The following is a 13,696-nucleotide window of genomic DNA, read 5'->3' as shown; positions in this document are numbered from 1 at the left end:
TTTTTGGGTCAAAACATTGTGTGCCCATGCTCCATAAGCAGGCATTGATCCTCAGTCTTCCGGATATAAATGCTAATGTCACGTTTTCTATATAGTGCTTCTTGATGGATTGCTCCTGCATTTAAGTGCAATTGGTACATCATTTGTCGACCTCAGAAGGATGAAAAGTGGAGGCATCCCTGCCATGATTCAAGCTGGTATCTTTCTTTCACTCAACACAGATGGCAGGGGTGAGCACTTAACTTACTGAGCTATCACAGAGCAACAGCCATTGATGGGTGTTACAGAGTCACCACAGCCTGAGACCTGCACTGAGCAAAAAGAGTCAAAGGTCACATGCAGAGAGCTGAATACTAGAATGGTTCAGTCTATATCTAGAACAGTGGTCTTCAAACTGTGGGGCGGGCCCCCTTAGAGGAGTCCGAGGAAATCTGGGTGGGGGGGTGAGACTTTAAAAAGGGATTACTGGGACTGCTCTAAGCAGTTATAGCATGGGGACGAGAACGATATGTTACTGAACAAGGGGTTCCGAATAAAAAAGTCTGATTACCACCGATCTAGAGGCAGAATGACCCTTAATTTGGTCCAAAGCCACCAGCCTCAGGCATAGAGCCACACAAACGACCATTGATAGGAAGAGAGCCCCAGAGGGTGGTCCAAAGCTACCAATCACAGGCTGAGAATGGCAATTGATATTACAGAGCACGAAGACCAGATGCCTGGACACTAATCACACCACCAAGCGACAGAGAAGAGGCAGCAAGAGCCGAATACGAGCTAGCTCAGTACCACGTCCATCACGTTGGACACACTGATGAGGATGGAGACACGCAGAGGCATGCTGCCGTTGTTTGGCATCTGGACTGCACTGTACGTTTCCAGCAGGGATGTGATCAGGGAACTGTCCTGCTGCTCTGCGATCTCCTCCTGGCTGCTCCTTCGCAGACCTACGAAGATGGACAAGTGTTTAATTATTTTACTACGCTTCTGTTGCCCACCATCACAATGCCTCTGCACCGTCCAGCTGAACTCTGGAGTATCATTACTTAAGAGTATCTACATATATTTTTGGATGTATGTTAGTGAGGAAACCCTGCAAAGACTACATTCTGAGAAGTAGCATCTACGATCCAACCGGTCGCCATCCAGCCAATCACCATTCTCTCAGACGCATGCTTACGAGACAGACACCCTCACAAATAACCTGCACCTACATATGCTACTCCCCGTCACCTTCACTTGAACTCCTTCCTCCAAGATGTCTTCTTTCCAGATTCAAATTTCAGGGATGCCATCCTCTCAGACAGCACACTCCCAGATGTCTTACTTCCAGGAGTGACCCTCAAAGATGCCCTCAAACCAGGCAGGGTCATTTCATACTTCGCAGACTGCTTCCTCCCAACTGCCACTCTCCCAGAGGTCATCCTCGTTCTAGACACCATCCTCAAAGCAACCACACAGACAAGATGCTATCCTTCTGTCCACTGGGCAAAATCCTCCAGATGCCCTCCTCCCAGTTCCCTTCCTTCTAGAGGAGATCCTTGTAGATGCCATCCAACTGTGCATCATCCTCTAAAGATGATCTTTCCAAAGAGCATTCTGCTGCCACCTTTACAGACCTTGCACTCCCAGATACCATCTTAAACATGCAATCTTCCAGGTAGCTATCTCTCCAGGTTACCTCTCCTAGATGGCATCCTTGTAGACCTGGACCTTCTATACAATGTCCCCTCGAACACCATCCTCCCAGATACCCTCTTCCTAGACACTATCCTCAAAGCAACCACACAGCCAAATGCTACACTCCAAGTCACTAGGCACAATCACCGAGATGCTCTTCTCTCAGACTTCAATCTCGAGTTCCTTTTCTTGCAGATGAGATGAATGCAGATGCCATCCAAGCATGCACCATCCTCTAGAAACCATTTTACAAACTGCATACTGCTGCCACCTTTGCAAACCTTGCCCTCCCAGATGCCACCCCAAGCACGCAATCTTCCAGGAAGCTATCTCTCCAGGGACCCTCTCCTAGATGGCATCCTTGTAGACCTGAGACTCCCGTACGCGGTCCTCTCTTGCACCATCCACTCAGGCGTTGTTTCCCCGAAGCCAAATTGGTCGATACCGTCTTTCCAAATGCCTCTTCACAAACAGCACCTTACAATTGAGGTCACACTCACGTATGCCATACCACCAGAGACTGCTTTCCAGATACCATCTTTCCAGATTCTACTATATGCTCACAGAGGTCACCCTCACAGACCCCTTCTGCCTGTTTGCCAATATCTAAGATGGAGACCACCCAAATTCACAGCGTGATGAGGCTGGGAGCATTAGAGAGATCTAGTGACAAATCAACCTTAATGTGGTGGACAGTAAACCGGTAAATAAAAAAAAAAAACATTCTAATGAATAGTAGAAAAATGAAATGGAGGAGGATCATGTTACCACCAGCTTTTTGACAAAGAGTTGCAGCCCAGAATCAAGGCAACTGCAAGTTCTAAAGTTTCCTCACTAAAATGCAGAGAAGCAAATAAGCGGCAACTGTAATTGGTAGCCTCCCATGGTTCATAGACATTGCCTCAAGGCGCCAGACTACGAGTCCCCAAATTCAACCAAAGACCGGACATTCTTCTTCATTTCAACATCCAATTGGAGGATTGACTCGGGGAGGATGACTTCTGATAGGATTGCTCATCCAAGACTTGGGGGGATCATTTTATTAAATAAGTGCAAATTGCAAGAGGGGAACAGAAATGTGAGTGTTGATGGGTTGCCTGCATGCAATTCTTAACGTTTACAAAATGGAGAGGTAATGCAAGAGCAAAAACTGGCAACTTCCCCTTTACTCTTTGATTTTAATCTCTTTAATCTCTGGTGGCAGGTGAACTTGGAATCAATTCATTTTACTGATGCAGATACAACACCAGGAGAAGGAATGCACAGCGGAAATGGTAACAGCCTTGTGTTGCATGAAATGTAAATTGGATGCAGAGTACTACCATTGTTAGCACCTACGTGCTGTGAGATACCCTGCATGCAATATTACACATTCGCGAGGCAGAGGGGAGAAGGAAAGACTAGAAGCAAGGCAAACTCACTTTTACTTTTTCATTTTCATTTTCCCAGTCAGTCTTGTGAAAAAGTGAATGCCACCTGCAAATACTCCCTGTGGAATATTTCTGGTCCTGCCTAGGTGCAAAACCAAAGTGGATTCCACAGGAATCCATTAGTTGTATCCATGCATGGGGTTCTAATGCAGGCACACAATGAGACGCGCAGGTGAGAGGAGGACAGTACAGCAGAGCTCTTTACTCACCTCCATGCCCCTCCTCTGCCTTCTCACTGCTCCGAAATGGCACAGCGTGTAAAATGGAGGTGGAAAAGCATTACACCTCACTCTTCCTCCTCCATTTAACACACTGGGCCATTTTAAATGGTCAATGTTGCAGGGCCGTCCAAAGCGAGGCAGGGTACCTGTTGTTACCATCAGCAGGCCTGGAGAGGGGCAGCCCAACCTCCCCTCCCTTTCTGCTCCTCTCCTTCCCCCAAGCCGGAGAGACACGCAGTCTGCGCAACACAATAGTGAGGAAGGGTGAGGTGTGAGCAATCACCTCACCCTTCCTTCGTGCAGCAAGGTGCTAAGCACCTAAGGAAACCAACAGGCAGGCAGGGGTCAGGTTCAAAGACCTGCCCCCCACAGGGGGCCAGATAGTCACCTATCCGGCCGGGGGCTGGAACATAACAGCCCCCACTACTATACATATCAAAGACCCAGGGCTCCCCTGGGTATTATAAATACAGAGTGGCATGCTCTGAGAAAACACAAACAGTTTGTGGACCCTGAACAGGGACCCAAACACACAGGAGGTGCACTGTTTACTCAGTGCCTTCCAAACCTTTGCTTCTTTAGCATACTCTGAAGTTCGCTGCATTCGAACGTCTTTGTGTCCCCTGTTGAACATTATACTGTTCACAAACCTTTTCACGGCTGGGAGGCGAGCGGCGAACACGGAACAGACAATGAAGCAGGATCCCAGTACTAGCGTGAACGAAGGAAAAGCCTGCAGTGCAGCCCGGCGTAGGCGGTGTCTTCCAGAAAACTATCAATTGCAAGCTAAGCCGCCACGCCGGGCTCCAAGCACGTAATAGAAACACTGTTTTCTAATCGCAGGTAAACAAAAGTAAACATCCGCAGGCAGCCGCTCCCCTGGCGGACTTGGAATGCACGCTGCGCGTCTATTTTCATAGAAACATTGCAATTTTGAAACAGAGAGGCCGCAGGGAAACCCCGTTCTGGGAAACATTATTCTTAATGCACGACAAACTTTGTAAACAGGTCATCTTTACAGCATGCATATACTGCTGTGCCTCATAGAGCATCTGTGGCATTATTAAGGCCCAGGCCAACAACGGGTCCTTTTGACAGCATGCATATATTTTTGTCCCTCATTCAGCAACTGGGGCATTTTTAAGGCACAGGCCAACAACGGGCACACGCAATTAGTTACAGCTAACAAAGGCATAACGTATTACGCAGAAATCGAACCGGGCACAAGAAATAATTCTGCTCCCAAAGTCCACTGCATGGCAGTTTATCTGAACTAAATCAAAATATTTTTGGGACAACATTAGACAGTTACCCAGCACGGGAAACAGCATTTCTAAACCCACAACGAATCCACAAATAATATAACTGTCATGCACCAGCCCTGGAAATTCGTGTATAGATGGAAATACCACTAACATGGTTCTGATAGTTCCAAGTTGAAGGTCTAGTGTTTTTCCAACATGGCCGCCGGAAACTATAAACACCAATACATTCTGGCGCTTAGCGCGTTGTATCGACTTTGTTACGTACGCTGCCAGTTTCTTTTTCCAGAGGCGACTTGCAATTCAGAGCTCCTTCTCTCCTCCTCTTTCCTCTCTGTATGTATTTCACCTTTATTCCCTCACGTGGGTGTTTACAGGTTAAGGTAAGGTAGCGGTTGATTCTGTTTCGCTATTCGTTCGTACACGTAGCGCTAACCTCCCTTTGTGTCTGCCGCTATTTCCATATAAGTGTCTACTTCGGCTATCTCTCTCAGCTTTTTCTCTTTATTTACTGACGTCCACTGTATCGGAAGTCTTGTCTTATTCTATTTCTTTCCCGCTATCTTCTATCTTCTTCTTACCTATTTCTTTCTTTTGATTGAAACTACTGGAATCTGTTTTTCCATATTCAACCCATATTTAAATCAAAAGAGGAATTGTTGGAGAATTGGTTTCCTGTTTCCAAAGGACAATTGAAAGATACTTTCAAACACTCACCGTATCTACAGACGGACAGTTAAGATCTCTCAGGGTTTTTTGCCTTTGGGCTTTTTCCCAGCACGAAGGGCGTGCTCCTCGGGTTTCCCCAAGATCTGTAAAACATCCAGATCAAGGTGGCCACCGAGGGAGCGCGTCCTTACTTACGTCAGAAGAAAGAGAAGAAGACGGGAGAAAGCATAAGAACTAGGAAGAAGACAGAAGCATTAAGGTTGGAGGAGATACAAGAAGATCCAGGTGAGGAGGAGATAGGGGAAGAGGAGTCCAATCTTGACAGTATACAACGCCCAATCAAACTTATGGCGTCTCCGGAACAGATACAGGAGATGTGTAACGCCATACAAGGACTCAGAGTGGAGATGCAAACCCTGCATGCTGAGAACCTTCTACTTCGTCAACAGGCGGCAGCTAGAACAGAGAGTAGAGATGATCTACCACCTATGCCATTCTCATATGGTAAATATGAAGGAAACCCCAAGACAATAAAGGAGTTCCTAGATGCCTGTGCTGTATATTTTTCCTTCAGACCTAGAGCTTTCGAGTCTGGAAGGGCTCGGATAGGATTTATCATTGCTAACTTAGCGGGTAGTGCTCTGGCCTGGGCAACCCCCCTGGTCACTAACCAGGATCCTTTGGTTAATGATTATGCTGTATTCATACAAGGCTTCAAAGACCGTTTTGAACGTCCGGAGGTCCAGTATACCAAATACGAAGCTTTCCTCGATGTAAGGCAGGGAAATCAGGACCTTCAAGCTTACATCGCGCAATTCCAGAGCCTAGCAGTATCCGCTGGTTGGCCAGATACAGCGCAACAAACAATCTTCAGAAGGGGATTGAACGAAGAAATGAAGGACGAATTGGCCCGCGTAGCTCGTCCCAACAGCTTTCGTGAACTAGTTACCCTCTCCCTCCAGACCGAATTCCGGATCCAAGAGAGACGCTTGGAGAGAAGGAGAGGAAGAGGCTATGTCCAAAGGTATAGTCCTCCACAAGGAAGAAGAGAGCGCCCAACCCTAGAGGAACCGATGCAGATAGGATCTACCAGAGGACCCTTAACCAAGAATGAAAGGAAGAGAAGACAAGAACTTAACCTCTGTATGTACTGTGGATCCTCTAGACACAGCCTCAAGGACTGTTCTGAAATTCCCTCCAGAAGACAGGGAAACGACAGACCCCAGGTCTATGCAAGGGAGATCGTGGGGACAACGGCTCAAACCCTTGCAATCTTACCAGATTCAGTCAGGAAGGAATAGAAGACAACCGTTTAATGGTATTTCAGGTCTTGTTCTCCTACAACTTGAAACAGAATATCCCTGTACTAGCCATGCTAGATTGTGGAGCTGCGGGAAATTTCATTGATGTCAACTGGGCCCAAGAAAACCATATTCCACTACAGAAGAAGACAACCCCTCTCCCGGTTGAAGGTGTAGATGGACGTCCTTTATCTTCCGGATTTATTACGAGGGAAACGGTTCCTATCTCGTTGGGAATGGGACATCACACGGAGAACCTTAGCTTTGATGTCATCAGAGCGGCACATTTCCCTCTGATACTAGGTATCTCCTGGTTACGACGTCATAACCCCAGAATAGATTGGACAGCTAACAAACTCAGCTTTGATTCTGATTATTGCGGAGAACATTGCATGAAGGGACTCCAGGTTGAAGTCCAATCTAGCATTCCCAAAGGACTATCCAACATCTCTGTTTCCTCTATCCCCGTACAGTACCAGACTTTTTCAAAAGTGTTTGAAGATATAAACCCTAGACTCCTCCCACCTCACCGAAAAGAAGATTGTAGTATTGACCTCAAAGAGGAGGTTTCTCTTCCATTTGGACGGATGTACCCTTTATCCTTAACAGAAAAGTCTACTCTGAAAGATTATCTAGATACCAACTTGGAGAACGGTTTGATCCGACCATCAAGGTCTTCAGGAGGAGCATCATTGTTCTTTATATCTAAAAAGGACTCAAAGGAGTTACGCCCATGTATCGATTACAGGGGTTTAAATAGCCTGACTATCCGTGACAGATACCCAATGCCCCTTATTCGAGATATCCTCGAAGCTGTCCGGAACTCCAGAGTATTCACCAAACTCGACCTAAGAGGGGCCTACCATTTGTTAAGGATTAAGAGAGGGGATGAGTGGAAGACTGCATTCAGAACACCAATGGGGTTATTCGAATACTGCGTGATGCCATTCGGATTAGTGAACGCCCCGGCGATATTCCAGAGATTTGTGGACAAGATCTTTACAGATCTTCTATATACATCCGTCGTGGTATATCTGGATGATATATTGATCTTCTCACCGTCCTTGGAAGAACATCGAATTCAGGTTAATAGGGTTCTACAGAGACTACTAGAGAATCACCTCTTTGCTAAGCCAGAGAAGTGCGTCTTCGAAGCTTCCGAAGTCTCATACCTCGGATTTATTTTGTCAGCTAATGGGGTACGAATGGATCCTAACAAGATCCGGGCAATAGACCGATGGCCAGATCCTTCCTCAGTTAAGGAGATACAACGCTTCCTTGGTCTGGCAAATTTTTATCGTCGGTTTATTCCAAATTTTTCGGACCTGGTTTTGCCCTTAACCTCACTCCTTAAAAAGGGAGTAGTTTTTCACTGGGATACAGAAGCACAGGAGGCATTCAAGAACCTCAAGAAACACTTCACTTCTGCTCCAGTTTTGTTACAACCTGATCAGACTAAACCATTTGTCCTGGAGACAGATGCCTCCGGAGGTGCCTTGGGGGCAGTATTATTACAAGAGAATCAAGAAGGGGAAGAACACCCCATAGCTTACTATTCCCGCACCTTGACGGGAAGTGAAAGGAATTATTCTGTGCTCGAGAGAGAGCTATTAGCTATGCGATCTGCCTGTCAAGAATGGAGACACCTTTTGCAAGGGGCAGCGCAACAGTTCACGATCCGCACGGATCATAGAAACTTGAAGGTACTCCAACAAATGGAGTGTAGAAATTCGAGACATGCTCGCTGGGCATATTATTTTTCCAATTTCGACTTCCAAATCACCTACATCCCTGGATCTCAGAACAGTGTTGCTGACGCATTATCCCGAAGCTGGGAGAATGAGGAGAAGCCAGAATTACAGAAGGAAAGAATCCTACCGAAGCATCATTTTTATATGATCGCAAATCTTTTTCTACAAGAAGTTCATAGTGGATTGGAAGAATTTACACAAGAAGTAAGAGAAACCTATCAATTGCAAGACATTGACGGATTATGGTTTCGCCAGTCTGCACTATTTCTACCCACCTCAACTCTTCAGAACCAAGCCATCCGCTTTTGTCATGATCTACCCTTGGCAGGACATAAGGGGGAAAAGGCAACTTATGAACTGATATCCAGGAGTTTTTGGTGGCCATCTATGCGAAAGGATATCACCTCCTATGTTTCTACTTGCCCCATCTGTGCTATGTATAAGACACCTCGTCAAAGACCATTAGGACTCTTACATCAAGCCAAGGCACCGACACGTCCTTGGGAAGACCTTTCGATGGATTTTGTAGTAGAGTTACCAACTTCAAATGGTAAAACAGCGATTTTGGTAACGATTGATTCTTACACAAAGCTAGCCCACTTTGTAGCGTTACAAGGAGTACCCTCTGCCTCCGAAACGGCTACCATATTCCTCAAGGAAGTTATAAGACTACACGGCTTACCCCGAACCATAATTTCTGACAGAGGATCCCAATTTACCTCAAAATTTTGGGACTCCCTTTGTCATCAACTTGGAGTTCAACGAGCTCTCTCCTCGGGGTATCATCCTCAATCAAACGGACAGACGGAGAGACTGAACGCCAATTTAGAACAGTACCTCCGTTGCTTTTGCAATAGAGAGCAAGATAACTGGGCTTCTTTGCTACCCATGGCAGAATTTGCCTATAATAACACTTATCATACGGCTATCAAGATGAGTCCCTTCAAATGTACCTATGGGTACCATCCTCATCACTTACCAGGAATCATAACTCCAAGATCTAAGATATCCACACCAGCCATTGAAGAGATGTTACTAGATCTCAGGGTCTCACACAAAGAAGCATTGCGAGCATTGGAAGACAGTAGGAGGAAGTACAAGGTGTCAGCCGACACCAAAAGAAGCCCTACTCCATTATGGAAACCAGGAGATCGAGTCTGGCTCTCTACTCGGTATTTACCTCGTTGGATCCATAAGGGTAAATTTGCAGCCAGATCTATAGGTCCATATCGCATTCTATCCAGGATCAATCCAGTTGCATTCAAGTTACAACTACCCAGCGCCTTAAGAAGAATTCATCCGGTCTTTCATTCGTCTCTTCTAAAGGCTCATAAGGACGATCCTTACAAAAGAACAAGAAGAAGCCCGATTACTGCTCCTCCCGAAGAACCGAAGGAGTATGAAGTGGCCAGATTGGTTGATTCTCGTTATAGAAGGGGAACTCTTCAATACCTGATCCATTGGAAGGATTATCCGATTGCTGAAAGAACATGGGAACCTAGATCCCATGTACATGCCCCTCGACTGGTTCAACAGTTCCACCGACGGAATCCGGGGAAGCCTGGTGGAAGCAGGTATAGAAGGGGGCATACTGTCATGCACCAGCCCTGGAAATTCGTGTATAGATGGAAATACCACTAACATGGTTCTGATAGTTCCAAGTTGAAGGTCTAGTGTTTTTCCAACATGGCCGCCGGAAACTATAAACACCAATACATTCTGGCGCTTAGCGCGTTGTATCGACTTTGTTACGTACGCTGCCAGTTTCGTTTTCCAGAGGCGACTTGCAATTCAGAGCTCCTTCTCTCCTCCTCTCCTCCTCTTTCCTCTCTGTATGTATTTCACCTTTATTCCCTCACGTGGGTGTTTACAGGTTAAGGTAAGGTAGCGGTTGATTCTGTTTCGCTATTCGTTCGTACACGTAGCGCTAACCTCCCTTTGTGTCTGCCGCTATTTCCATATAAGTGTCTACTTCGGCTATCTCTCTCAGCTTTTTCTCTTTATTTACTGACGTCCACTGTATCGGAAGTCTTGTCTTATTCTATTTCTTTCCCGCTATCTTCTATCTTCTTCTTACCTATTTCTTTCTTTTGATTGAAACTACTGGAATCTGTTTTTCCATATTCAACCCATATTTAAATCAAAAGAGGAATTGTTGGAGAATTGGTTTCCTGTTTCCAAAGGACAATTGAAAGATACTTTCAAACACTCACCGTATCTACAGACGGACAGTTAAGATCTCTCAGGGTTTTTTGCCTTTGGGCTTTTTCCCAGCACGAAGGGCGTGCTCCTCGGGTTTCCCCAAGATCTGTAAAACATCCAGATCAAGGTGGCCACCGAGGGAGCGCGTCCTTACTTACGTCAGAAGAAAGAGAAGAAGACGGGAGAAAGCATAAGAACTAGGAAGAAGACAGAAGCATTAAGGTTGGAGGAGATACAAGAAGATCCAGGTGAGGAGGAGATAGGGGAAGAGGAGTCCAATCTTGACAATAACAAACATTATAAAGGTACATGATAGCCGGTGCAGTTGCGTAGTGATCAGAGAGCTCATTTTGACATCTGTGCAGAGACTGCTGACGTGGGTTCAAACCCCTACAGGGCCAAACACAGCCTTTAAAAAAAATAATAATAATAATTGCTTTCTTTTATTCAAAACAGGCTGAAAGGAAACATGGGTCCCAAACGGAAATCACGGGAACCCACCACACCAGCACAGAAACCCAAATCACCCCACCTTCTGGCAGCCATCAAGGCAGCGGAACACTACGGTTGGGCATGGGTCAGGGAGAATATGTACGACCTACCAAGGGAAGGGACACCCATGCCATCCATTCAAGTTGACGTCACAACACCATCAAAGAGACAGAAAGTGACAGATGGCCCTAGAAAAAGTAACGAAAAACTGGCGAAATTGTGCGAGAACATGTCAGAAATGCAACAATTATTGTGGGAAATGAGGGGGAAACAATTACCCCAAACAGGGGAGCAGGGGCCCACAAACCACAACATACCACTAGAACCTACCATATTTGTGACCCCCCGCACCAGCAACAATCCAAACAACAGCAGCCCCAGCCACACCACTGCCACAAATGCCAGCAATGCCAACAGCTGCCAGCACAGTTGCACCAACTGCAGCCACGGCAGACACAACAGGTGCTTTAAAAGCATGGGCAACCTCCAGTACAGACCCAGTGGGACAAACTGGGCAAAGCAACAGCAACCCAACAAACATAGCAATGATCTGCAATGCCCAATTAGAATTAAAATTGAAATCCTTTCTGACTGAAATACTGAATAGATATAAAAGATGCCTAGCATGGAACATTGACACCACAATCAAAGAAGCCATATGTGCCAAAAAGTTCATAGAAACCTTTTCACTGATAGAAGCCCAACACAAAGGAAAAGATGCTTTTAGGGATCCCAAAAAGATAGAAGAGAAAGCCATAGCCAGAAAACGCCCAGGTAGAACAGAATTGGGACAACTGGCTACAGGCTTTTGCCATCTTGGCAACAATTTACGAGGAGAAATTTCCCAATGATGGCAGAAAACTATGGGCTTACATGGATAAAATAAGAGAAGTGAAAATCGCTCAGAAAGGAAAGACCAGGCTAGCATATGATATCCGATTTAGGAGAAGCATCTCAGAGAGGCCAGCCATAGAATGGGACGAGGTCCAAAATGACTTGTACATGTTAAATGCTGATTCCCCAGTGGAGGAAGAGGGTTCACAGAACTCCTCCAAAAATAACAAAAATACACAAGGTCCCAGAAATAACGATAATGAGAAACATAAAAAGGGGGAACAGCCCTTTCGGAAGAACCAGCCATGGGCGGCTAAGTCTAATACCCACAGGCAAAACAAGAACCACTCTGCAAAAGCTAACATTCCATGCAGGAATTTTGGGTAAAACCAGTGCACCTGGGGTAAGGAATGCTGGTACAAACACGCTTGCACAAACTGCAACGGTGATCACGCAACAAGCAGCTGCACCAGACTGCCAGACAAAAATTCAAAAGATTAGCACCAACCACTCCTTTTCAACCCCAACCCCAGGCCTTGCAACATGCAGAACTCCCATCAACCCAACCAATTTTAGAGAAGCACTCTTGAATTACCCAGACAGGGAAACCAGCGAGGCAATCTGGCAGGGGGTTACCAAGGGCTTTATCATCCCATTTAAGGGCACAGGGTCACAGAACATCCCATTGAATCTAAAGTCGGCCAGGGACAACCCCCAAATAGTGGAGAGCAAAATCAAGAAGGAACTGCTTTTAGGCAGGATTGCAGGACCCTGGGACCACATGCCCCTCAAAGATTACATAATATCACCACTAGGACTGGTCCCCAAAAAGAACCTGGGAAAATGGGGCTAATTCACCACTTATCCTACCCCAAAGGCCAATCACTGAACGACGGCATTCCACACACGGAATCTGCAGTATCCTACACACACTTCCAGGAGGCGGTAAGACTCATACAGGAATGTGGCAGGAATGCCTTGATGGCCAAACTAGACATTAAATCCGCTTTCAGATTATTGCCAGTCCATCCAGATTCCCAGCAATGGTTAGGTTTTACTTTTAACAACAAATTCTATGTAGACCGATGCCTCCCCATGGGGTGAGCAGTATCCTGCGCCCTATTCGAGCAATTCAGCTACTTTTTTCAATGGGCTTTCCAAAAACAGAGACCAGGGACCAAAGTAGTACACTAACTCAATGATTTCATGGTAATGGGCCCAGCAAATTCTGAGGAATGCAACAGGGCCTTGGCGAAGTTAGAAGAAATGGCCGCACCGTGGGGCATACCTCTAGCAAGGGAAAAAACGACCAAACCAACCACCAACATAATTTGCCTGGGCATTGAAATTGACTCTGTACAGGGAATATGCAAGATCGCGAAAACAAAAATTGCAGAACTATTGGAGAGCATACAAGCCCTGACAACAAAAGACAAGGGCACAGTTAAAGAAATTCAATCATTAGCAGGCAGTCTCAACTTCGCTGCTAGAATAATCCCTCAAGGGAGAGTATTTTCCAGAAGCTTGGAACTAAAAATCAAATCATACACCAAACCCCACCTACACATCCGACTAGGCGCAGAGGTGAAACAAGATCTGGAAATTTGGGGGAATTTCCTCAAAGATTTCAACGGGATCTCACTTTGGCGAACGCCTTTGTACACATGGACAAAAAGGGTCCTTTTCACTGATGCAGCCGGGAGCAAGGGGTTTGGAGCCATACTAGACACAGAGTGGGTGGCAGGACAATGGCCCAACTCATGGCAACAGGCAGGGTGGACTAAAAACATCACCCTCCTAGAAATATTTCCCATCTGGCTAACATTACACATCTGGGGCAGGCAGCTAGCTAAC

General features: G+C 46.0%; 1 protein-coding gene across 1 annotated transcript in view; it reads right to left on the bottom strand.

Annotated features, from left to right (window-relative positions):
- ZACN (zinc activated ion channel) overlaps positions 1 to 13,696 on the bottom strand; it is a 248,666-nt gene that overhangs the window by 145,177 nt on the left and 89,793 nt on the right. The window contains exon 3 of the mRNA XM_069652861.1: positions 790 to 947. Within this exon, the coding sequence (XP_069508962.1) occupies positions 790 to 947 (158 nt within the window). The remainder of the gene's footprint in view (positions 1 to 789; positions 948 to 13,696) is intronic.

Source organism: Ambystoma mexicanum, chromosome 3q, assembly GCF_040938575.1.
Source record: "Ambystoma mexicanum isolate Mex_15411 chromosome 3q, UKY_AmexF1_1, whole genome shotgun sequence".
In the NCBI taxonomy this organism is placed as follows: domain Eukaryota; kingdom Metazoa; phylum Chordata; class Amphibia; order Caudata; family Ambystomatidae; genus Ambystoma; species Ambystoma mexicanum.
This window is presented reverse-complemented; position numbering and strand designations above follow the sequence as displayed.